Source organism: Thermobia domestica, chromosome 13, assembly GCF_964235325.1.
Source record: "Thermobia domestica chromosome 13, izTheDome1.hap1.1, whole genome shotgun sequence".
Classification (NCBI taxonomy): Eukaryota; Metazoa; Arthropoda; class Insecta; order Zygentoma; family Lepismatidae; genus Thermobia; species Thermobia domestica.
Window position 1 is genome coordinate 71,155,804 of NC_137466.1, and position 27,882 is coordinate 71,183,685.

Consider the following 27,882-nt stretch of genomic DNA (forward strand, 5'->3'; position numbering starts at 1 on the left):
CATTAAACACTGTATTGTTTTTGGTTTGTCCAGTGCAAGAGTCGGAGAACAATATCAACTTTCTCTTAAATTGAAGATTTGAGGGACCAGCAGAACTTTCATGATGCAATTTCAGACGAACCCCTTGAGGCAATATCTTCTCTGGCCACATACACATAATACCTGTATGGGAGTTTCATATGTGGAAACCAAGGTTGTATTAGGTAGAACAATGTCTCTGTTGGAATCTTCGATGTTGTCAGTGCCTGTTGTGAATTGTGGGTGATTACATAATAGTCACAATCATCGCTGAAACAAGTCTTCATGAATTCTCTCAACAGGATGTATGTTTTTTTTTAGCTTTAAATTGACGTAGCCTGACATGCAGTGGAATATTATCTATACGAGAAGCAGCAAATTCATCACAATTTTTACATATGACTTATGTGGTAACTTAAAGCCTATATTAAACTCTCTATTGACAACTTTAGCATACATTTCATATTTAACAGGAAACATTGCATCTTGACACTGTTTCTCATAGAGATTACGCATTTCAGCCATGGATTTCACACTTACAATATACACGTTATATGTATTGTCTTTTCGTGAATAATGACTTCTGTACTTCGGAAATTTTTAGTATGTTCACGAACAGTATCCAATTAGGCTTCAGCATTTTGTGCTTAACATTGCCATGTTTTCTGCGTCTATTTACATGCGTCATGCCAAGATGTGTTGCATTGATCAGTATGTTCATCACTGGGCACATCTTCATCAATATTTTGCACTTTTTCTGTCTCCTCTAGCTATTGCCACCTTTTTCCTGGAAACTGCAAATATGTGTCACAAAAATCATTTAAATATACTCTAACCTTTGCACCAGTAACTGTTGGCGTATGATAAGCGAATATTTTTTTCTTCTGCTCACTCCTACATCATTGCATTTTTTTACCAGTGCCCCGATGCACTCCTTATATTCAGAAAGATCATTAAAATATGCATTTTGAATGTTGTATTCCTGCAGCTTGTAAAACTCGCAACGTAATGTCCTTTTACACTCTTCTTTTAACATTGAATAGCTACACCAGTTGAGGTTAGATGCGTCTGATTTATTTTTGCAGTTACATCCAGGTCGTTGTTGCTTAGCTATTATTTTTTCACCGGTTTTATCACTCACATATTTCGATTGTTTATTTTTCTCTTTATATCATCTCTCTTCCATTCTTCTCGATTCGAATGCGTTTTTACAACCACTTTCGACATTTCATACACAAGGACCCATGTTTCTTTGAAATATTTTACAGCACGGTCACCAGAAGTAAATAATACATAATACAAGAATGTCACAATATTGCACTGTGAGAACAAAATTAAAAATTGGCTTTAATACGAATAAAAGAAGAAGAATATAATAGCAACAATTAGACTTTGTATCAATGTTCCTTCATCTGATAACTGATAAACCAATATGTAACATTCTTATGTTGGTACCTCTGCTACTGGCATACCACACATCTTTTGGAACAATATGATGAATCCATCCGACTTGGCCTAGAATCTCTTCTCAATTGCTCTCTCACAGATAACTCATGGCTACAAGCATCTCTCCCTGTGGATCACGGAGGTCTAGGAATTCGTCGAGCCCTTGACTTGGCTACTCCATCTTTCGTTTCATCCATGTATAGCTCTATGCCTTTGATCACTTCTCTTCTTCGCCAGGATATTCATCAGAATTCAGAAGCTGAGATAAATGATTGTATCTCCCAGTGGATATCGTGCGGCGGACTCGATCTACCTGATTTTGATAAGAGAAGTTTTCAAACTTCATGAGACACTCCTCTTATAGACCAGATTATCTTCTATTCTTCAGTCCTCCACCAATCCTGAAGATAAGGCACGTCTTCTTGCTACTTCTTGCCCTGAAGCAGGTGCCTGGTTACAAGCTATCCCATCTTCATCCCTAGGGCTGCATCTTCCCGACGAAAGTTTTCGAATCGCTTGTGCGTTACGTTTGGGAGCAGATGTCTGTGAACAACACCAGTGCCCTGCTTGCGGAAGTTTAGTGGATAAGAAAGGTATACATGGCCTAATGTGTTAACAGTGCTGGCAGATACTATCGACACTCCACTATTAACGATCTCATTATGAGAGCCCTCATCACCTCTGGAACGCCTTCCGTGAGAGAGCCAATGGGGTGTAGTCGCTCTGATGGCAAGAGACCTGACGGAATGTCTTTGGTGCCTTGGAAACGAGGGAAGGCTTTAATATGGGATTTCACTTGTACCGATACCCTAGCCCCCTCTAATCTTCCTTCATCTTCCACAAAAGCTGAGACGGTTGAAACTCGCAGAGAATATGAAAAGAGACAAAAATATAACAATCTCTTGGACAAATACCACTTCGTCACCATAGCCATTGAAACTTGTGGGTCCTGGGGTCAGGAAGGTCTAAACTTCATTAATGAAGTTGGACACCGCATAACTATTAACACAGGAGACACCCGAGCTTCATCCTATCTTATACAAAGAATAAGTATGGCTGTGCAAAGAGGGAAGTAGCAGCGATGCTAGAAACTCTTCCCCCGGGAAAGCTTTGGACGAAATCTTCCTTTTCTAATCACTCTCCTCTCACCAAACTCTCGCAATTGCTACTAGACGAAGAATCAACCATTTTCATATATTTAAAATATTAAAAATGTAATTGGCCCTAGGACCGTTCCTTGTGGCTTTCACTTCGAAAGTTTCCAATTTTGGACAGTATATTTTATGTTACATAAATAGCTACATTCCTCATCAAATAATAAGTGATAATTAATAAAACTATAAAATAAAAATAAGTGCGTAAATTGTTGAAATATATTTTCTATGTTCTCTAAAAGTACAAATTGTATCATAATGAAAAGTTAGAAATATTCAAAAGGAAAATTGAAAGTTCCTTATAGATGTAGCAGACCTTGTATGTTTTAAATTTCAAACGTGAATAAAACACATTGAATGTGGAAGTAAGTGGAAAAGCTCTTCCTCTCACTCAAAATGCTGATGAGGACGTATTCATGAACTCCGAATATATGCTGCAGGAAACGCGAGAGCTATGCCACATGGTTGTAGTTCACATGATAGATAACAGATGGCAATAGAAGACTAGAAATGGCAAAATTTAAAATTTTCAAGATTTGTGGCATGGCTCCTACTCTAATTTTTGTTAGTAATAATTGAGGGGTCTAGTAAGCACGTTTTTCTAATAAACCAAGAACACTTATTAAAGGGAATTAATAGTGATTTAAAATGTCATTTCAATATCTACTCTATAAACTTGACAATTTCGGTAAAGGCGGGATTGAGCCTGCATGCCTCCTGTAGGATACAGCCTTGACAATGAAGACCGGCTGCATATACGGCCGGATTAATCCACTTGTGAACTTCGAGTACTGTTGTGGTCATTGTTGGGAAATAAAGTAGTACTCATATTTAAATAACTATTGATGTTTACGTAACTTGATAATGGAAAATAAAAAAAGATCAAAACAGGTTAAGGATTAAACTTCTGGGTTTTCGGTGTCTATGGCCATGTTAGCCCGGGGATGACGTTCATCGGCGATCACACTACTACGGGAATTGGAGAGGAAGGAAGGAAGTGTCCTAGACTATTATGTTAGGCATCATCTGGGAATTTGCCTGGTGTGAATAAGGAAAATTTTTAAAAAATCCTCACACAGGATGACTAGCCTGATAAAACTTCTACAGTTTTTCGACCTAGTGTCTCTATAGGGAATCGAACCTGTGACCGTTTGCACAATAGACGAGAGCGTTAGCGACTATGTTACGAGGGGATACTCAAATAAGGTTAAGCTTTACTTCAAAACCATACTGCTGAAAAGGTTCATAAGGTTTCTAATAGAAGTTTAATTGCTAAAAGGAAATGTTTTCTTTTCAGTGTAAAACATTTTGTACTTCACACTAAATAACGTAGTAGACATTACAAGATTCAAACACTAGTTCATTGTAAAATATATTTTTCTTTCTTTCTTTCATATGTGTTTTCTGCAGTAACAATTTTGGAAACGGTTCCAAACCTACCGGTTTCATGCCGGAAAGTATGCTGGTAAAACTCAATTTGACTCGCCCTATATATGTATTCATTCAGATCTCCGGGAAGGGGATGTTTTGAGAAGGACTATTGGACGAGAAAGTAATAATGTGGGGAAGATAGATAGAGCAAGAAAGGCACGCAAGAGCAAAAGGTTTAGGATAGGGACATGGAACGTACCTATCATACTGCAGGGAGGGAAATTAGAAAATCTCAAAGAGGAAATGAAACAAAATAATCTATATTTTGGTAGGAGTTAGTGAAGTTAGATGAGAAGGTAATGGGGCGTTGAACAGCGAAGGATATAAAATGTTTTGCTTGGGTAATGGAAAGGATGGTCGTAATGGTATAGAAATAATTCTTAGCACTCAAAACAGAAGATAGTGATAGTAGAATTTGTTGATAAAGTTATGATTTTAAGACCTAATGGAAAAGAGAAGGACCTAATGGTGATACAAACACACGCACTGATGACCGCATACAACTGAAGAAGTAGAAAAAAATTATGAGAAAATACTTGTAGAAGAAATTATAAGCTAGGAGAAGAGGGGAACATGCGTAATTGTAATGGTAGATTTGAATACAATTGTGACAAGAAAACAGGGAAATAGTGTCGTAGGCAAATATTGTTTAGGCAAACAATTTAAAGAAGAGAGAGACTTGGAAAACACTTGGTTGAATTAGCAAAAGAGAAGAAGATATATGTGGAAATTCTCAATATATGGCCGAAGATATCAGATAGATTGTATTATGATTCATGACAGGTATTGGAATAGCTTGAAGAATCCGAGGACCCTTCCCGGGGTCGACACTTTCTCTGATCATAACCTTGCGAAGTGGCTAGTCACCTGAAAAACATAGACAGAAGAAAAGTAGACAACAAGATGAGAAGTTGACAAACGAGTAAACAATAAACCTATTTCTTTAAAAAAATCCAAGAAAAATATTCAAACGAGGAAAGGATAGATGCAGGTAGTAACAGACAGTGAGAGCATATTAATCATGCTGCATACAGAATGCACACAGTATGCTACAGAAGTAGTAGGTTACCGCAAACAAAAACGGCTAAAAAACAATGGATTACAGAACAGATGTTGCAGAAAATGAGGGAAAGGAAGGCGTGCAAAGAGGTTGATACAGAAGAGAGTAGAAAGATGTACAGGAAATTAAACAACGAGTTACGAAGAGAAACAGACAGTGCAAAAGAAGAGTTTTACAAAATAAAATGCAAGGACATAAAAGAATTAGAAAGAGTGAGGAAATATACAAGGAGGTGAAATCTATGAAACTTCGGAGGAAACAAATTAGTATTATGATGGCAGTGGAAAATAAGAATGGGAAGGTAGTCGGCGAGAGAAGAGAAGCTTAGGAAGATGAAAAGAATATGTTGAGGACTCATATGAGAGTAGGGATAGACCGTGTGGCCTACACGTTGAAGTAGAAAATGAAGTACTCAAGGATGGTAAAGAGTTTAGTGTTCTTCAGGATGAGTCTGAAAAAGCTATAACCAAGATTAGAAATGAAACGGTAACCGAGTAGATAATATACCAATCGAATTCACTAAGAATATGGGAAATAAAGGCAACAAAGACTTGTTCCAATTCTGCAATGAAATATATTAAACAGAAGAGGGGCCAAAGACCTCCTGAAGATGATCATGATACCGATGGCTAAGAAATTAAACCCAGAGAGATATGAGGATTATAGAAGTATTAATCTCATATCGCGCAGCAAAAAATTTTACCTCGAATTCTGAATAGAAGGTTGTATGGAAGAACAGATGAAAAAGTTGAGGAGCAACTCTTCGGGTTCAGGGCACTTCGGGAGGTAAGGGCACAAGAGATGCAATCTGATTACTAGGGTGATAGGTAAAAAGTTTATAGAAAAGGGAAAGAGGCATATGTTGTATTTATTGATCTAGAAACAGATTTTGACGGCGTAATTTGGGAATTGTTGTTGGGAGTTCAAAAGAATGTTCAGTTGCAATGGAAATATTGAAGACTCATAAGAAATTTATTTATAAACCGGCAAGTAAGTGTTAGAATAGGAGAGGAAATGACAGAGGAGAGTGCAATTAGAAGGGAAGTTGGACAGGATGCTGTCTCCCGCCAACATTATTTAATGTCTATCTAGAAGAGATAGTGAAAAAGATCCTACATAATGAAGATGGCATTTCTGTAGGAGATAAAATGATGAGGTGCATATGATTTGAAGATGATATGGTTCTTGTAGAAGAATCCGAAAAGGAAATCAATAATGTTAGTAACTTGGAGAAGGTCTATGAAGACTATGGCATGAAAATAAATGTTGGAAGGACAAAAGCCATGATGATTGGAACAAGAGATTAATCTATCTTACCTAATCGAATAAATAAAATAAAATAAAAAGTTAGTTTGTCTGTGTGCGGCCTGGGTACCAGACGAGTGGACCGAGAGTTACCAAAATTTGGTAACGGGTACCTTGGTCCAGGCCCTAGATCAAGACGAAGCGTTTTTTTTTAATTTCGAATCAGGGGGTCTCAGAGGGAGCGTTTACCAGGACCGGCCTGGGGACTAGACAAGTTTACCGTGAGTTACCAAATTTTGATCACGATACCTTGGTCCAGGCCCCAGACTAAGGCGAAGCATTTTTGTCAAAATTCGAACCAGGGGGTCTTAGGAGGCGTTTACCGGAACATGTAAAAGTAGTAGAAAATGACCGATATTAGTGTCGAATTAAGTTTTTGCGGTAGCTGATATCAATAGTAAAACTTCGATCGCATTAACTTTCAAATTCAGCCTATTTGGCTGTGGACAGGGGGTCACCGAGGTGGGGGGATACCGAGACTTGTAAAAGTAATCCAAAATGGCCGATATTAGTGTCAAATCCATAGTTTTCGCGATCGCTGAGATCAATGATGACACTTCCATTAGCGATGACTTGCAAATTCAGCTACCATTGTATGCCGGCCAGGGTCAGCGTGGGGAAGGATACCGAGACATGTAAAAATATCCCAAAATGGTCGATATTAGTGTGAAATCCATAGTTTTCGCGGTCTCTGAAAGGAATGGTGATACTCTCACAGGCGTTGACTTCCAAATACAGCCCCCATGCTAAGAATGGGTATATATCAGCTAGTGTCAAATATAGAAATAGGAGGGAGAAAATAGAACAAACAAGTGATTAGTTTTTCGATAAATAGATAGTATTATTAGTGATGGTATGAAGTGCGAATATGAATTAAAAGCAAGGATAGGCATGGCAATATAATGCTTTAGGAGGAATAAAAGTCTACTTCTGAGGACCTTGAATAAAGAATTGAGAAAAAACTCATAAAATGCTTCGTGTGGAGTATCGTACTGTATGGGCCAGAAACATGGACATTACGCAAAACGACTGGAAGTTTTCGAAATGTTGATATGGACAAGAATGCAGAGAGTTAGCTGGGTCGAGCAGAAAACGAAAGAGAGGGTGTTAGAAATGGGGGAGAAAACAATAATTTTAGATACTGCTGAGAAGAGGAAGAGAAACTTGTTTGAACATGGTCCTAGAAGAAAATGTATCATAGGGACGTGCTAGCGTGTATGGTGGCAGGAAAGAAAAGGAGGGGATTGAAAAGGCTATAATTGATGGACGGTATCAAAACAGAAAAATCGTACGTGAAGACGAAAAGGTTAGCTGAAATCCATGAAATATGGAAGCTTCTTAGTTGCGGCAAGTGACCTGCCAAATAATGGTAGAATACCTATAATAATAAGTGATGATATGATATGGAAGAAACGGCGTGGAGATTGTCCTTTCTAGTGATTTGAAAGATAATGTGGTAGGTGTGAATAGAAGGAACGACAGAGTGATAACTATGAAGATATGCAGAAACGAAATAATCAATGTAGTATATGCATATATACCGCAAGTAGGCTGGAAGGAGCAATAAAAACGAAGTTTGGGAAGGATTTGGACCACGAACTTCGCAGCATCCCGATAGAAGGAAGAACAATTATGAGTAGTGACTTGAATGGGCATGTCGGTAGAAGCAGGGAAGGAACTGTGGGAACACATGGTGGCTGAGGCGTGGGAGAAAGAAACGAAGAATTAGAAAGAATGATAAACTTTGCGGCGGCATTCGAATTGACGATTTGCAGTACATTTTTTCATAAGAGGAAGGTCAAAAGGTGCCGAGTAGTAGCCGATTGCGAGTAGTGACAAAGAAAGTCAAATCGATTACATTTTGGGCCGAAGACAATGTCTCAAAGAAATTAAAAACTGCAAGATAACACATGAAAGTGTGGCCCGCGGCATAGAATGGTGAACATAGACTGGAAATTCGCAAGTAGATACAATAGAAGGCCGTGAAATGAAGAGGCAAAAATTAGATGGTGGAGACTGAAAGAAGAGAAATTAAGGAGATCGTTCAAATAATGTTTTATGAAAGGAGTAAACCTATAAGAAGAGGATGTGCGAAAATGGTGGAGCGTAAACAATAGGACCATACTGATGGTCACAGAGAACACTTAGGGCAGAACTTCAGGAAAGAGACTTCATGCAAAGAAAGAGACGTAGTAGTGGAACAAGGAAGTGCAATATAAGCTACTAATGCGAAGAAAGAAGCAAAGAGAAAGTGGAATGCTTCTGGGACAGAAAACGAAAAGTGTAACTTCAAGGCGGCTAATAAGACATTAAAGAGGGCATCGCCTATAGAAAAAGCACAAGCCTGGGATGGAATGTATGACGAACTTGAAACATCAGCGGGAATGAAGAAGCTTTCTTTACTTATTAGCGAGAAACTAGATACAAGGTAACAAAAGATATTACTCATATTAGGCAAATGAAAGATTACAAAGGATTGGTACTTACCTATTAAGACAGGATCAAAGAGAGAAAGTTATTTTGAAAATCTTTTAATGAAGAAAAGCCGTGGAAACTTTCCAGCGATGGAACTCCAACTATTCGAGCAATATCAAAAATTAGTCTGAAAGAAGTAGAGGAAACGTTAAAGAATATAAAGACGGGAAAAGCGACAGATCCTGACGGCATACCTTTAGAAGCATGGAAGAAATGGAATCTTTCAATTTTACGTTTCACAGTTATGCCGGCTAAGCTAAAGGAGACGGTGATAATGATAGATAAATGAAATGGTGGAATGAATAAAGTAGGAGGAACTCCGAGAAAAACCTACGAACACGGTGTTTGTCCACCACAAAGTTAACTTGGTGCGAGTTGGAATCGAACCACGGACGTCATGCACCAAAGGTGAACGCTCTACCACTGAACCACCGAAAACATGGAAGAGTTAGGGTCAGAAGCTATCATATGGGATCTGACGCAAAAAATTTATGGACACGAAAAAATGCCAACTCAATGGAGGAATAGTGTTATTGTACCCATTTTTAAGAAGGGAAATGTACAGAACTGTGAAAACTTCAGAGGAATCAAACTAATTTCACTTACGATTAAGATTTGGAAGAAAATTGTAGATGGGCGATTACGAGAGGAAACATCAATAAGAGAAGAATAGTTTGAAGTTTTGCCAGGAAAGAATACAACGAACGCAATTGTTTGCTAAGACAAACTATGGAAATGTATCTGGAAGAAACAAAAAGGATTGTTTGTGATCTGTATTGATTTGGAAAAGGCCTATGACAAAGCATTACATCAGGAAGTATGAAGATGTCTGAGGAAGAAAGGAGTACCAGACGTAAGGATAATCCAAGACACGTATACAGAAGCTATGTCCCAAGTAAGAAGTAGTGTGGAATTAACACGCCAAATCTTTTTCTGAGTTGAATTATACTACCAGCCCTCAGCCTTAAGGCCGTCCTCTTCAACATTGTCATTGATGTTATAACTCAAGATGTGAGGGTTAAAACCTAATGGTTTATGATGTTTGTTGACTATATTGTACTATGCTACTATGCAATACAAACAGGGAGAAGTTGAAAGGAAAGTAGAGTTGATGGAAGTTTTGAAGTGATGAATTAAGTGAAAAGCTGTAAATACTTAGGGTCATCTATTGCCAAGAATGCTAATTTGGAACTGAAAATAACTTGCAGAATGCAAGAGAGATGGCTAAATTGGAAGAAAATATTAGAAGTTGTGTGTGACCGCAGAATCATGGTAAAGAATAAGTTCACAGAACACTGCTTAGGTCAGCAATGATTTACAGAGCAGAAATGGCCAATAATGAAAGCACGTGAAAAAGTACGTACGCTAATGAAGATTACTGAAATGAGATTGCTACTCTGGATGCGTGAGATAAGAAGAAGAGTAAAGAATGAAAGAGTAAGAGGAACAACAATTCTAAACAGATATCTAAGAAAATCAAAGAAAGAAGAAGACTCCAGTGGTACGACCATATAATGAGAAGAATAAACGACTATGTAGTCAGAAGAGTGATGACAATGGAAGTTGATGGGAAGAAAGATAGAGGGAAACCAAGAAGGAAAGGGATAGCTAGTTAAGAGTGACTTAAAGGAGAAAGATTTAGTATGGAAATGATTCCGGTACAGAGTTTTATAAAGAAGCTTCGTCAGAAACGTTGACCGAACTCACTGTATCTTATGTAATTTCGAAATACTCTTGTATCCATATTTTTCTTTATATTACAAAGTTGTTGTCAAAGAAAGTGATCGTGTACACCCTAGTGATAGATTATAATTGCTGGTTCGTTTCCTGACGGGAAGATTATTTTCTTTGTAATTCGGTAATTCTATGTAATGCCGGGGAACGGTGACTAAGTAGTAGAGCGCTTACCTTTGTTGCGTGGGGTCCCTGGTTCAATCCCCGGCCAAGTAAGTTTGTGGTGCTCCAGGAATTTTTCGGAGATACTCCTGTCTCCTCCCACTTTCTCATTCCACAAATTATTCCATTATCATTCACTTACTTTAATCATCGTCTCCCTTAGCCTAACGGGCATAACATGGGGCGTTAAACTAAAACATTTCAATTTTTTTTTACAAAAATTTTATGTGGTGCATTTATATGTAAGAGATAGCGAAATCAGGTCTTAAATAAAAAGAAGTAAATGAGAATACGTAGATATCGTAACAAGATATCACCGACTAAAAGCTATCTTGGCGGCCATACCCCTTCGCGGGTTTTAACAACAGTGAGTGGTTAATCATGTATACGAGTACATAAGGAAACTTGCATATTCATAGTTACTTTCATAATTTTTGCCTTGTAATGGAATTTGTCTTATGGCGTGAACTTTTATGATCAGCAGATGAAGAAAAAAAATACCCGGATGTAAAAAATTAAGATCTTGACAAGGCGATTTTAGAATTTTGTATTTGTCATCCTGACATGCTGTTTTATATGTTTAATCATTTGATTACCATAAAGTTCAAAGTGCATCAAATTACAAAACCAATATGTGTGATATTGCATATAATTGGAGACCATTTCTCTTAACAAGTGATAAGCAAAAATTGGTAATTTTCCTCCTAATGTACTGAAGTGGATCTAGCTGAGTTTCTAGATACAATAATATTAGCTGAAATGCCCGTTCTTCGCAAAGGAAAAAAGGTTTACAGAAAGTGTTTTAATTTCTTTCCCCCTTAGGATAAACATGGGGGATGAATTCGGGCTTAAATAGCATCCGGAATGTCACTACTCATCTCAGTAACACTGGAAACCATGGATTGGATACTAATGTCAGTCTTTTGTGATTATTTTTACATGTCACATCCTTCCAAGTCTCCCCCTTCACCTCCATACTCATGGGGATACATTTGAGCTTAAAGGGTATCGAGTATCACTATTCATCTCAGCGATCCCGAAAACTAAGGATGGACACTAATAACTGTTGTTTTCGATTATTTTTCCATGGCACTCCTTCCTACTTTATGTCAAAGGGTAATTAATTTGAACTTAAGCGGTATCGGGTATGTCACTATTCACCTCAGCGAACCCGACAGCTATGGACTGGACTTTAATATCGATCATTTTCGATTATTTTTGCATATCAGAAAAAAAATCCTTAAAAAGCATGTGAAACTATATGCAGCAAAGGACTATTTACAAGTAGCGCAAGTTAAACTGTATTGTTTGTAGTCAGTGCATCTGTTCCCGGAGCCATTATTTCTCGCTTTATAGGCCACAAAGATAAGGATGATACTCTAACAAAAATGTATACAAAGATGAATGCCTTATTCAACTGTAATGGAAAATAATACATTTTTGAATAGTTCCAGTTCATATCGTCTCTCTCGAGACAAAAGGGCCTATCTCATTTTCTTAACTTTTCCAGGAGACAAATAAATAAATCATGGTTGTGCCGGCTAGGCTAAAGGAAACGGTCATGATGAGAAATGAATGAAATGGTGGAAAGAAGAAAGTGGGAGAACACCGAAGAAACCCACGCACAGGGTGTTTGAGCACCATAAAATTCACTGGGCGCGAGCTGGGATCGAACCAGGGATCTGAAGCAGGGATTTATTTGTAGCCAGGGAAGCCTGGGAATTTCCCCCCTTCTAAGTTTTGGTTTCCCTGTCTCTAGGTTTAATTCTATCTTCCCAGCCTGGGAAGATATTTTCCACCCTTTTTAGGCTATACAATCTGTTTTAAAGTACAATAATTCAACTCCATATTTTAGTAACAATTCTTTACTTTAAGTATATTTATTGTCGCGAGCTATGCTGGTCTTGTTTATAGAGTTGTTTCCCGAAGAAAAATCTTGCAGCTGATACCAACGATTATCATACTTCATCTGAGTAGCACAATACTACTACTACTACTACTACTACTACTACTACTACTACTACTACTACTACTACTACTACTACTACTATTACTATTACTACTACTACTACTACCACTACTACTACTACTACTACTACTATTACTACTACTACTATTACTACTATTATTATTATTACCATTATTATTATTACTATTATTATTATTATTATTAAAAAACATTTTCAGTTATTAATGAGCAGTCACTGCAGTTCTGAATTGGTATTTGGAATTTGTTGACAAGCACCTTAAAAAGAACATAAGGAAATGGATATTTGACTATATTTTAATAAAGGAAAAGCTCCTGATGATTTAAAGGCAAGTAATTCCGGCACACAAAGTAAGAGGCTTTCGTGTTAATTCTGAATGAAATTCGTGTTGAAAAGACAACTGTGATATTTAGAACTGCTTATGTTATTGCCCAAAATCATCTGTCTACCGTGCATCTTATTAAATAGTAAGAAATAAATGGAATGAACCTCGAACAAGTCCTCTACTCTAATGTTACGTGTTCAAATATTATTGACTTTGTAGCTACAGAAATGAACGAAAAATGACCCAATATCTTGCGAATTCCGATCAACCCTTCGCGCTAATAATGGAAGAATCCTCCACTGTGTCTCATAAATCTGTTCTCATTGTGTATATCCGTACTGTAGTTAATCAGGTGTAGCAATATATTTTTAGGTTTATTTGAGATATAGGTAACATTAGGCAGAGGGGTTTGTGATTCCATAGTTAAAATATGTGAAAGTATGAATCTTCCCAAAATGATATTACGGGAAAGACTTATAGCAGTTTGTATTGATGGCGCAAATAACATGCAAGGCGAAATAAATGGTGATGTTTCTTTACTCCAGTGAGAATTAGACACCAATTTATTCGTGTTTCACTGCATGAGTCATAAGCTGGAACTGGCTGTTCACAACGTTGTAAATACGATTTCAGGTATGGTTCATTTTCAAAGCCTGGTTGAGCGATTGCACGTTGTTTACTCAATGTTCCCGAAAACAGGAGATAAATCGAATTAATATCAGAAGAACTAAGTATTCGCTTCTATAATATTACTAAAGTTTTTGATGTACGGTGGTTAGGCTCTTCATACCGTTCAGTAGAAGCATTCTGAAAGTCCTAGCCTGCGCTAGTGGAACACTTTCGAGAAGCTTCTACAAATTTCCAGAGAAGCTTTCAGCAGCGTACAATATTTTCAGATTTGTACGTGAAACTCACTAAGTGGAATTTTGTTTATGAAATGTCCATGATTCGAGATGCGCTCTAACCTCTACATATTCTTAGCCTGTTTCTACAAGAAAGGTCTGCATCCCTTGTACAGGTAATAAGCAAAATTGAAAAACTGTAAATGTTCTGGAAGCGTTGAGAGAAAAGGGGACATATCCATGGAACAATTACGTCAGTTTGAAGAAACTGGTCAGTTTTGTGGAGTCTCACTGGCAAAACCCTTAGACAATTATCTTGTGAAGTACCAGAAAATAAGATTGCAAGGGTCTAGCAGATAACATACGCTCGAAACATTCAGTGGAGCCGAGGTTTTGCTACAATCTAATTGGCGAGAAGAATTGTCTGCAAGAAGGTTAAACGGCGACAAAAAAGTAATGCAAATTTCAAAAATAAAATAAAATAAAAATAAAAGAATTAAAATTTTCCTCTGATTCAGCCAAAATTCTGCAGGAATTTCGAAAGCATAAGATGAAATCTAATATTGGCCCAAATCTACAAAATCTTAACATGGGAATCAGTGTTCTTCCAGTCTCTTCTGCAGAGTGTGAGTGAGGCTTTTCCAGCTTAAACTTCCAGCATACTGATACTAGAAACCATTTATCTGTAAAAAAATCCTCCAATTTATTCTTTTCATAAACGTTAATGGACCAGATATTATCTCGTTCAATGCAGAAAAGTATGCCATCATAAGCTGGATAAGAAATAGACATCATTCTACTACCAAGAAACCAACTGGGAAAAAGACTGTATCCGATGTAAAAGAACCTCGTATTGCTACACTATTCTACGTATTGCTAAAGTGAGGTACGATGTGAAAGTATTGGTAAATTCTAAAGACAATGTTAGATAACACGCCGTAAATCATGCTTTAGCTTAACCCTGTCTTTGTTCAATTCTGGATTAATTTTAATGCCAGCATGTTTTGTTGGCCAAAAGTTTACTTTCAGCAGAATATTGATAGGTGCACACACCCCTGAATCTAATTTTAAGTATAAGGAGCAAAATGGTCCGAAAACTTACTTATGATAATGAGGAATGACATTTAGTAGCGTCTTTCCCTTCTATTTAATAAAATAAGGCTCAAGTATACTATGTGCACCTATCACTGTTCTGCCCGAAGTAAACTCTTACCTTTTGTTGTATTTATTGTTCGGGCGGGGAATTTGGTCTTTAAGGACCAAATTAGAACAGACTAAAGAATTACTTGTCATAGCGAAACCGTTTTACGTAGGAGTGTGACACTTATGACAAGGTGTGCAGATTGCAATCAACTATAGGGCTTTTACTGGATGCTCTACACTTGTCCTCAGCAGTAGGACAAAAAATATTAAGGTAACTAATGCATTCAATCTAACCTACCTAACCAAATCTTATCTAACGTATTTATCCGTATTTATCATAAAATTGTTTTTAAAAAAGTTTAAAAAATGATTAACTTTGGGGGGGGGGTCTCCTATCAAACCAGTACCATAATTTCAAAGGAGATAGGTTTAAAAATAACGTTGTCCCAACTCCACTTTAAAGTTGTTCTGTTACACGGAACACAATTTAGCATAAATGTTCCCCCCTTCTACAAAATCCACAAATAAATCACTGATCTGAAGCATCAGAGGTGAACGCTCTACCACAGAGCCACCGCGACCCCCTTCTCGGAGACAAGTTTAAACCTTTATTATTATTATTATTATTTATTCTATGTTTTCTTTTAAAATTTAGTTTGATTTCATTCGTTTCAGGTATATAACTTACGAGATCAAATTAAATTTTAAGAAAACGCGATAGAATAAATTATGATAAAATCTTTAAACTTGTCTCCTGGAAAAGTTGAAAAAAAAATTAGATACGCACCTTTGTCTCGAGAGGGACGATATTCTAGTTCTTTATGAAGATAAAAATCAATTCAATTCCTCATATGCAATCTAATCTTACGTTATATACAATATTGAAAACGCCTTATAGAGGTACTTACACTTCTTCACTGACATCAGATACATCTCCATAATCTAAAGGCTCCAGACATAATGTACATTTATTCTTAAGATCTCGAAAGCAAGAAGAACAGTAGAGTCCAACACAATCTGGATTCTGGCAGGATGTGAAATCAGAGGCATCGTCTGGCATTCCACATACAAGGCAAAATCTATTTGATCCTTCCCCAATGATGTACCGTAGAAGCGGAAATCTGTAATACGAGATTCAATCCCATTTTTTTAAGAAAGGCAGGAGTCCTAATTACAACAAACAAAGTGTTTTACTTTAATCCCTAAACTAAGACATGATTTCATAATCTTATGCCCTATGCTACAATGCCTGTATGTACTGAAGGTTCGTGGCAATTTCTATGTATTCCTGTATTTCTGTAATACCTGTATTCCTGTATTTCAAGTGAGTATTCCTGTATTTCTATTCACTAATATATACTCTTGCTAACACTTGTTGCGATATTTGTATTATTGGGTTTCATTGGTGAATTTTTACTTAATGTGTAATGCCATATGCAATAAACAAGAATTTTTAGGAATAATCCCCCAAAAAATGGATCAAAAGATAGTAATCTTGACCAAGAATTTTAGGAATGATATTCATTGAAAGAAGATTAAATGCATTAAAAGATTGCGATCTTGAACAATAATAATTAGTTTTTGGATCAGGAGTCACAAAATTTTTCAATGGCCCATAAATTGAGTTTTCGTATTTTCTACGGAATAAACACATCATACTGAGTTAAGTAATAGCTTGGGTTTGGCTACACTATAGACCTATGTAGTTCTCCAAGGCGTACAAGAAAATATTTGAATGAAATATATTGTTAGTTTTTGGATCAGGGGCCCCTAAATCGAGTTTTTGTATTTTCTACGGAATAAGCACATCATACTGAGTTAAGTGATAGTTTGGGTTTGGCTACACTATATGTAGTTCTCCAGCCAGATATAAGGAGTACAAGAAAATTTTTGATTGAAATATACCTAGTATTGGATGTTTTGATCCAAAAACAAATAGAGGGAAAGGAAATAAACGAAATGTCGTTGTTATTATTGATACATGATGATACAGTTGGTGATGGTTTAACTTACTAAAATATGTAACTATCTGAATAGTATAATGAGGAATATGATATTTCATAAGTCTTGTGATGGAATGTGGAAATAAAATGTGAAGTATTAAGCTAATTGATGTTCAGATAAAATAGTAATTCAACTCTTGGAGTTTCAATTACTACTTTATCAAGACAGGACCAACATTTGAAAAGATTATAATTACACTTAAATATGTATAGCCTATATCGAGTTCGTTACATGTATACGTAGGCCTATATAAATTTAGGTAGTCAGAGCAAATGCAAGACCAAGGCCAAGACCCGGGTGATCATAGTCTTGAAATTGGTCTTGCACTGGAGCCCTTAATAAAAAAATAAATCAACTTTCACTTTTTAAAATTTTATTTAAGGTTTATTAAATATTATAAAGCTTGACTAACATAACACAACTCTAAAACTTTTTTTTAAAAAAAACAGGAATTTTTGTACTTAAATGTAATACTGAAACAATATAAATAAGGGAAGAAAACTCGACTTTGAATTTGCAAGTCTAATGCGAGAATTCTCGCTGGAGACACGAGACGAGAACTCAAATAACTTTTTGAAATGCAAGACGGGACGAGCACTACTTTTGAAACTACGAAAGGAGACGAGGATTTACTCACTTCTCGTCTCACATGGTGTTGTGTCCATCTCTAATACAACACTAGTAATATGACAGTATACACCGTGATTAATAAAATATAAGCTACAACTGCCATTAACATTTAAATGAAACTTCGGACTCCGGAAACTTTGGCCATCCCTACTATATATGAGGATGCATATATATACGGGGATGTGTTTGTATGCATAATAGTAAAAGATCTACTTAGAGGATAAGTAAAAAAATCTACTTGGATTGGATTGATATACAGGATGAACCATTTATCTTAATACGTCCTTGTAACTTTTAAATTAGTAGTTTTTAAGAACATTGAAATGTTGTACCAGGGGCGGACTGGCAACCATAGGGCCCACCCTGCTTAACTGAAATAAGGGCCCACTGTATAAAAATGTAAAAAAAAATGTACTAGACATTCTTCATATGTATTACATATAAAAGTCCTTCTTCGAACCCATAAATAGCATCCCATGTATTCATACAAAAGCAAAACATTAATTACAAAAATCCTGAAGTAGGAACATTTTAATAGTAACTCATACAGTGTGTAATTGGCATTGTCATTTTTTATTGTAAACACACACAATACCGGAATTGGTGCTTTCAGTTATTTATATAGTGCTATTGTTTTTTATGTAATGAATTTAAACCATTTATTTAAACAAATGAGTGCCATGTTTTAGAAAACCCAAAACATATACATGTGCAATAAGTAAAAACAACCTCAAGTCAACTTTGAAACATTAAATAATTAAAGCACTGGCAGAAATAATGTAAGTTTCTTTCCTCATATATCAGTTCTAATATCAAATTGGTTGAAATTTTCTACTGAATTGCATACTGTTACCTAATATAATATAATATAATATTAATAGGAATGCCAGAAATGTATCCAGTATTAATATCTTCATTATGCCCCAGTTACACTCACAATTTCAAATATCTGCCTAATTCTTTGGAGCTAGATACAAGATCGTCAATCACTTTGTCGTAATCAAACGTATATGATCTTTCTATGTATAAAAGAATAAAGTCTTCCAACAAATCTTGTCCAAGCGATGAACGCAACCGATTTTTGATCACTTTCATAATCGAGAAAATTCTTTTACATGATACTTGGGTACACGATAGAGTTAGAACATACTTATACGCTTTATACAACGACGGATATAATGGACCATAAAATTTAATTCGTGAAGCAGGTGCAGTGCACAAACTAGACACACTTTACACTGTCTTGCAGGTTTGCATTTCCATTCATCTTCCTCCTCATTCTCAGTTTCATTATCTTCCTCTTCTTCATTTTCCTCTTTTTCAGTACTATGAGCATATTGCTCGCTGCCATGATCATTTCTTAAAATATCGTGCTTTTTATATATTGGTGGATTATAGTCCTTATAATGACGAGCAAATTGGAGCAGATCCTCTTGAATTTGTTCTCTTTCCACTTTGCAATAATGTGCTAGAGTATTGAGAGCTGAATCAGGTAGTTCTTCTAAAGTACTTATCTCATGGAAACGGGTAGGATCCAGCCATGCAATGTCCTTCATGAGACTATCATTGCAGATAAACCGAGAATGTAATTGCTCAATTGCAGTATCGAAAATAACATTGAAAACGTTTATCTGAAACACTTTTGATGGAGAATCTAAAATTCTTGCCTCATCATGGGAAAGCTCGTCTGCTTAAAGAGTTGCTACTGGTATTCACTTTGCAAGGAGAGAAATTTCAACTACAACATCGTATCCTGCATCCTTCAATTGTCTTTTCAAGTCTTTTGCAAACTCCATAGCTTTAGTTTCAATAGAACAAAACACGTTCCGTTTTTAAGTCTGATTGTAACGTACAAATCATTTTTGTAGCCGTTAGATAATCCAAACCAGATTTTTGCAAATACTGCGAAGTAGGTGTACATAGGTGAAAAAGTTGGCTGAAAACAAAAACCACAAGAATGTTTTCAAATTTACACCAGTTCTGAACCAAACACTTGGCTTTGAATGTGACTTTTGCTTGAAAATCACTCATACTTGCAACTGTCCTGCAGTACTCGAATGAGTCACATCACGCTCATTTGTTTCTTGGGGCTTCACAGATTCAAATAGCCTACGTTGTTTTGGGTCAGATGCAGCTTTTTGTAAATCACATCTTCGTTTGTGTTCTCGCTTTTTAGCACCACTTTTATATTATTTGTTTACATTAATCTTACAATCACTCCTACCATCCATACTGACATAACCACATCTGTCTTCCACGACAAACGACACGTAACTGGTGTTCCAATAATTGAATTGCTGCTATCGGATTTGCTCTTCGATGTAATATACAAATAAAACACGAGCCGAGGGCAGCAACTTCATAGTAATTGTTTGAGGTTTGTATAAAACAATCGTTGATAGTGGTGACTAATTTCTTTTTGCTTTACCGCACTGAAAAAAACAACAACAACGAAGCCTGATCCGATTTCTTTCTTCGAAGCTTGGTCTGAGGACAATGCAGTTCAAAAGCGTTCCGGCTCCACCTCCACTTTCCACAATAACGATATCTACAAAACTATTGTTTCTTTAAAACATCGCCACTCGTCGGCTTGTAAAAGGACCGGAGTAGGCAATGGTATCCAAATTCAATAACAGCCTGAAATCTACTGTGTTTCTTATATTTAAAAAAAGTAGCAGCTGCTGTATCACAAACCCCGCAATGTTTTAGGGCCTGATTGTCTCATAGACGGAACCTTTTCAAGTCGATAAACGTGAAGAAGAATAAGGTCTGTTCATGAAAGTTTAACTTTACGTCTTTTTTATGCAAAACACAAGTTTGCGGGAGTTACCCTGCCATATTTTTCATGCTGGTAGGTTTAATTGAGCACATCTTTTTAAAATTGATGGAGGGGGCCCACCTGTTTGGGGGGCCCACCCTGCATTTGCAGGGTAGCAGGGTGGGCCAGTCCGCCCCTGTGTTGTACCATGTAAATATTAACAGTTAGCATTGTCTGATATACTCTAGAATACCACTAAATTAACAATGTTGCCAACCCAATGTTAAGTTATATAATTTTAAATAGAACTACGTTATGGTATTACGTATTTCAAATTTACGTGTTAAACGAAAACTTACAATACTACACTTACTATTCAATGTTGCAAGGTAAGGACGGTGCAGTATCACAAATATCCAAATTACGAGGCTTCTACAACAGAAATAACACGAATGACACCAATGCACAATTCAGATTGCGCTAGTATCGAATACTACGATGACATAGCTTATTTCTAACAAGTAGAAACAAAGTTAAAACGGGTTGAATGTTTGACTTTTTATAACAGGTTTTATTTCGAAGGTGCTTACATAAGTAGCGCATCTAATCGTAGAGATGGTTTTCAGTAGTTGTAGAGATCATATGTCATATAGAGCAGTGTGATATCTCAACCTGTTTCAGAGATATGGTAAACAGTAGTAAAGTTTGCAACACTGTTTAATATTATGTGATTCCAATAATTTATTGAGATTACAACTACCAAAAGCTATTGTTGTATGAAAGCAAAGAAAAGTTACGATTGTTTTTAAAAGTTCTCACAAATACGACATTTTAATAGCAATTTTTATCAGTTTTTCTTATGAAGGGTGCCCCATAATTATGAATATGATGTTTGACTGACTGTAGTATTTATAATTCTGGACAAAATGTTTCGAAATGGCAACACTATGTAGCCTGAAAGTGGGGATAACGGTCACTGAACTTAGAACCGTTAGTGTCATGGCAGTGCGAAAGTGGCTGAACGAAACATTCCCGAACCTCTGGGTCTGTCGACGTGGATCTGTTTAGTGGTTAACTCGACCTCCCGATTTGAGTACCTTACTTTTTCTTATGGGGTGTTTTAAAGGACAAAGCGAATCAATATCACATACGTAATTTGGTCGAACTACAGGAAGATATTACAGAAGAGTTCCACAGAATACCAGTACAGGTCAGTCTAGCAACTGTTACAACGTTGCTCTTTGCAGTGGCGTATCCTGAAAAAATATTCATGTTTACCGCAGCTTGTATAGGATATCTCAACTATACAACATAATTTCTCACTGTATTCCATATTTCTGAGCATCTTAACTGTATGCTTACACAAAAACTGGATTCGCTCGTATGCTAGTTATAACCTTGTTTATGTTAGGCCCGGTCACAAATAGATAAAGGACTGAGGTGGCTCAGTGATAGAGCGCGCTCCTCTGGTGTGTGGGGTTCCTGGTTCGATCCCGACCGCCGAATGGACTTTGTGGTGGACCAGAACTGTTTGTGTGTTTTTTTTTCAGGGTTTTCCGTTTCCACCTCCTTCTTTATTCCATCATTTAGTTTATCATCAGCTTCACCGTCTCCTTTAGCCTCGGTGCATAATCGTTTGACATTAAATACAAAAATAAATAAATAAAATGGAATACTGGTTAGTTACTGGCAGACAGAAGAAAATAGTTAATAACTTACCATAAACTGTGAAGTCTGTTTCCTCTTACTTTCCTGTAATCAGTTGAACACAAACTCCAATCTCATGATCTTTTTTGTAAAGTTCGTTTGATTTAATTTTGAGTTTAGCGTTCCTTTCAGCAGCGAGGCCATATGAGACGTGAATCCACAGTTTACGTGGGATGCGAACTACATGAGCTCCCGCCAGGAATCAAACCCAGGTCTCCCATTGTAAAGTTCGTACTATTGTGCAGCCAAAATGTCTTGAGCCGTGGCAAAAATGCGAACTAACGTTCACACTATCACACACCCATGCGTTGAGCCAATAAGGGTTCAGCTGTTGCTAAGCGAGAGAAAGCGAGTGGAATTCCTTCAGCCGATAGCAGCGCTTGCAACGGAAGACTAGGGATCAAGTCAATGTAGCATATCTATAACACCATCATAAAATTTGAAGCGTATGTTTTGTCTTTTTTCACACAGTATTTGTTTTTCGATGGAAATCAAAGCTAAGGAGTTGAGTATCTTGTTCTTGTGTGGACCGACAGTAAGCTTTTATTCTTTTTAGGGAAAGAAGGATCGCTCTATCGAGGCTGTTGTGGATTACAATCACAATCTAAGATCCATTTCGAAAATCCACACTTTTCTTTAGGACAAATAGGCCTACTTAAATTTAACATTATTGCTTCCACATAGTGAAAACAAACCGAAGTTGAAACAAAAATTCACACTACCCTACCGCGCAATCAACACTAAAGCTCATAAACTTCTAAGATAGTTTTTTGTGTTATTTTTTTCTTCGTTTCACACTTTGACCCTTCTACTCCTACCTGTTCTATTTTGGAGGAGGCCAATGTTTGAGAAGGAACCCAGAGTGGTATAGAAGCAATACAAGGGAGTTGTCGTATGAAAAACAATTTGGTTATCGTAGTTTTTTTTTTTTTTTCATTTTATTTATTTTACATTTTAATTGAGTACCAATTTTGCAGCTCTCAAAATAGGTATTTCAGGAAACAAATGTTAAGTTATACAATAAAAAGTGCTAAATACTCATATAATTATTTACTGTGCCTAGAGGGGAGGAGAAAATTTCTCGTCTTCTGCTGCTAAGTACAAGTGTGTTCATGAGATGTGACAACCACTGAAACCGCTTCCCCCTCCGCAAGAATTGTAGTAGAAGCCTTAGGCCCGTTACACAGTCAAGCGGAGCTCCGCGCTAGGCGTGTGTGCTTACACAGTCATCCGTAGCTACGCGCTCCGAGTCACGTGATTACATACACAATTCTCCTCAGTCAGTGTTGCGAGCCAACATGAGTAAGATCGAAACGATAATAGTGGCTTCTTATTATCTCTGTAAGGAAAGAAAACGAAGAACACAGAAAAATAGGCGGTTCCAAAGTCACCCCTTAGTTACTCAAATAAGTTTGAAAGGAGCTTTTGTGACTCTTTATGTAGGTTTGCGAGAAGATTAGAAAAAGTTCTTCAATTATTTTCGAATGTCAGTCCGGTCGTTCGAGGAATTAATTGCAAAAATTGCGAATATAACGATTTTTGTATTCTACGCAAGCGGGATCCCATAAAAACATAGTCTTAATTCAGCTTCTGTAATAAGTCTTTCTGGATCAATCTTCATTTTGGTTTTGCTACTATGCACTTTGCTCTTTACATTTTAAAGGGAAGTTGCTGCTCCGCGCGCGGAGTTCCGCTTGACTATGTAAGCACCCATTTGCTCAATGGCCCTATCCGCCTCGCGGAGGACGGAGCGCGGTTAGGACCACGCGGAGGCTGCTCCGCGCGTGGAGACCTCCGCGTGACTATGTATGCACCCATAAGAAACAATAGAACAATCTTGCCACGCGGGACTCCGCGCGCGGAGCTCCGCGTGACTGTGTAACGGACCTTAGTTTCTCGCGAGTTTGAACGGTTAACTTCGCCGCTGATCCCAGGCGCAGCTCCATGCGTCTGGGTGTCGCTTTCCATGCTGCTTAGCCAGATGTATGTTGCTCGCTCCTTCCTTATGGTGTTTCAATCTCGTACAGAAGCGCAGTTAAAACATATAGTTAAAGCCACGAGATATTTTTATTTGTGCTTGGAGTGATACTTATGATAAATTTTGCTTCGATTATTTGTTTACCGCCGGTAAACGCGGTAACGCCAAGAAATCGCCTCTGGCTCTTTGTCTCTAAGCATGTATCGATTTGGATGATGCATTGGTAGACTATGCCATGGAGAACAGGGATTAAATTATTGTGAAGAAAGATACGAGAATAATGTGTTAATGTTCAATTTTATGTTCAAGTTATGTTGCTACTTTCTTTACCGCAGTCTTTGAAACATTATGCATATAATTATGTATTTCTAGAATGATCTCTATATCTTTGAAAACCATTTGTATGATAGGATGTGATACTTATCTAAGCACTTTTTCGAAATAAAATTCTTTGAAATACGTTAAATTTTCATTTCCTTGTAATTTTGTTTCTATTTATTCGCAATATGTCATATCAAGATGGTAGTATTTGACAGTAAGGTATTTTAGATGTGCATTGCCCACGTCCGTCTCAACTGCATTATTATTGTTGTAGAAATCTGGAAAGTTTGACTTTTTTATGTTTGTGCTACTGTAGCATTTTTAGTTTGTAACACTGAATAATAGTCATGGTATTGTAAGTTTTCTTTTAACATATAGATTTGAGATTATGTAATAACTATATTTAATATCATTGGAAGAAATACAACTTTATCTTGGATTGGTAACACTATTAATTTGATGATATTACATAGTATGTTAAACAATGTTTCTCTGTCGATTATTTTTGTTCTATTAGTTTAAAAGTTATAATCGCGTATCAAGATAAGTCGTCCACCCTCAATAATTAGAAACAATGGCGATCTTTGTTCCTGCTGCAATGGACAAACCTGTTTCTTAAGTTATGAACTTATTTAGCAAGTTGTTTTTCAAAATAATGTCAACTATTTGTTTTTATTATGACCAATACAGCTCATTTGGTTTAATTTAGCTACTATCGTTTACATGTGGGTGGTCCTGCCTTTCGATTCCTGGCCGGGGTCTCAACCTAGGATTAAAAAACAAAATAGTACTTTGGATTTTATTCTAAAGAGTAAGTCTCGTCTCATATTGCTTTGAAATTGAACAAGGATCGATTAAATAAAGAGTTAATTAATTAAGGAATCATTAAGGAATTCTTTAAGATATGACGAAGAATATATTGTGTAGAAAAGTAACTTCTCGGATTAAAATGTAAGGCATCAAATGCACAAGGTAGTCAAGTTTACTTTTGATCATTTAGGCCATATTTTATCTTTAAGAACTCTGAAGTTTCGTTCAGAACTTAGAAGATTAGAACAACGTCTGAATATTGTAAATAACTGTTATTAGACAGAACAGTTGAAACTTTTCGGTGTAGTGCAGGTAAGTGTTTCATATTAACTTTATATCTACTTTGCTTAAGTGACTTGTTTCCCTTGCGCTGTGAATCTGTCATATGAATATAGAGTTGAGTTGATTTTGAGTTTAACATACCATTCAGCAGAAAGGCTATATGAGACGTGGACCTACTGATTAACGTGGAATCCGAACCACGTGAGCTCCCGCCGGGAATCGAACCTGGGTCTATATATGAATATAGAAAACAGAGAAGTTTTAACAAATTGATCTAAAAATATAGTAGCAGGCCCGCAACCACAGGGGGGCTAGGGGGCCTGGCCCTTCTAAACTTTTCAAGGCCCCTCCAGACCTCAATACAAAATTCTATTATTAATTCAAAAAACAGAATTTAGATATTTGTAAGAAAATGTTTGATGACTTGGCTCCCCCTAACATATTCATGGCCCCCCAAACCTCTGTGGCTGGTTGCGGACCTGTAAGGAGTAGGTATATTTTGCAGAAATGATTCTAATTTTATTTCTAAACCAGAGGGAGTATTAAATCAACACAAAATCGCAAACTGAGTATTGATCTGTAGTTGGCAGTTGATTTGTTGAAAATTTAGTTCAGAGATAACCAATATGAAAACAGGCAAATGTTAAATTGTCTAGTTTAATGTACTGCGAGCAATATTATTAATAATAAAAGATATATAGCTGCTAGTTTTCCTATTTATCTTCATGTCATTTTGCTGCTATCGTTATGGACGCCAAATGTTGTAACTCCGAAAATTGATTTTTTTTTTCAGGAGAGTATTTTGAGCTAACGTCTCATGTAAAGCGCATCAAGAAAACGCTATTCACTATCAGATTAGAAAATGAACTTCATAATTATGTTTTTGTTGCAACCAGAAAATATATATGAATTCTTCATGAGATATGGAACTTCAAAGTTCTCTCTGAAAAAAGTTCTATTTTGGAGTTACATCAGTTGGTGGTCATGCGGTCCATTTTAATCACATTTATTTTAGTTTATTTTATTAAATATGACTATTAATTATTTCTACTTAGTTCCATAAACCTGAACTTACTGGGCGCGTAATCTGTCCAATAGGGACACTTTCTCAACAGGGGCACCACCTTTTTTGAATTTTCTTCTTAGTTGTCTTCGCACGTACTTAAGAAAGGTTCCTCTTGATCTCAAAATATGGTTATATAGCCACACTGATCTTTGCTTCGCACGAAAAGGATGGTAATAACCCATGACAACATGGCGCAGCCTCAGTCCATAAGGTTCCGTAATGGCCAGAAACCAACATATCAGTAATAAGGATACTGTAGAATGAAAAGGTGTTACTAACTTTTAAGTGAAAGATTTGTACGTCCTGAAAACTACTTTCAATTTACTCATTACTGTGGTTTGTGCAAAGACCATTACTATAATTACGCAAATGTGTCTACAAGGATTTATGGCGCAAAGTGAGTCACTGAAATTTTATGGAGTTAAAAAATGTAAAAATGTTTTAAACGTGTTGCTGACTAAATTTTTTTATTAAATTGTATGACTTATACTAGAATATATTATAACTATTTATGCTTTATAATAATAATAATAATAATAATAATAATAATAATAATAATAATAATAATAATAATAATAATTATTATTATTATTATTATTATTATTATTATTATTATTATTATCAAACATCCAATGGACAAATATTTTTGTCTACAGAATGAATTATGTCAATAATTATTGTTCTCATCTTACTTTGTTCATGTAATTCCATGAATTTGCATTTCCTCGTTTTGAAATAAAAATTGTGTCATTGAACCAAATTGTATCCATAAACAGTTAATCCACTTTTAAAATAAATTAATATCTTAGCAAATTAACATACGTTCAGCAATCCCGAATTACAAGCTATCTTCAAAAATACTAAAAATAAAATATCAAAAAAGTCTGTCGTATAAAGCAACTGGACAGAGTACGAGGTTCTATCCAGAATTTTCGGGGCTGGTGTTGCCATCTGGAAAGTAGTAGTAGTAGAGCTTTGCACCGATAGGTGGCAAGATTACATATCTGATGAGTGAGAGTGCACAGCTTCATGCAGCTGGGTTGATGTGTTGAGTTTTCACAGTGCTTATCATGATACTCTGTGTGTGGTGTGTAGCGATTTTACTCTGAATCCGAGAATAGAACAGCGCGTGTGTATCAAATTCTGTGCGAATTTCGGGAAAAGTGCTACGGAGACCTTTGCAATGATTCAACAAGTGTTTGGGGAACACAGCATAAGCCGTACGCGTGTGTTTGAGTGGCAT

General features: G+C 36.5%; 1 protein-coding gene across 1 annotated transcript in view; it reads right to left on the reverse strand.

The window, feature by feature from the left end:
- LOC145668230 (uncharacterized) overlaps positions 1-27,882 on the reverse strand; it is a 135,764-nt gene that overhangs the window by 4,009 nt on the left and 103,873 nt on the right. Inside the window, exons 11-12 of the mRNA XM_081735885.1 lie at positions 26,649-26,892; positions 15,992-16,204 (exon numbers count right to left, since the gene is read on the reverse strand). Coding sequence (XP_081592011.1) covers positions 15,992-16,204; positions 26,649-26,892 — 457 coding nt within the window. The remainder of the gene's footprint in view (positions 1-15,991; positions 16,205-26,648; positions 26,893-27,882) is intronic.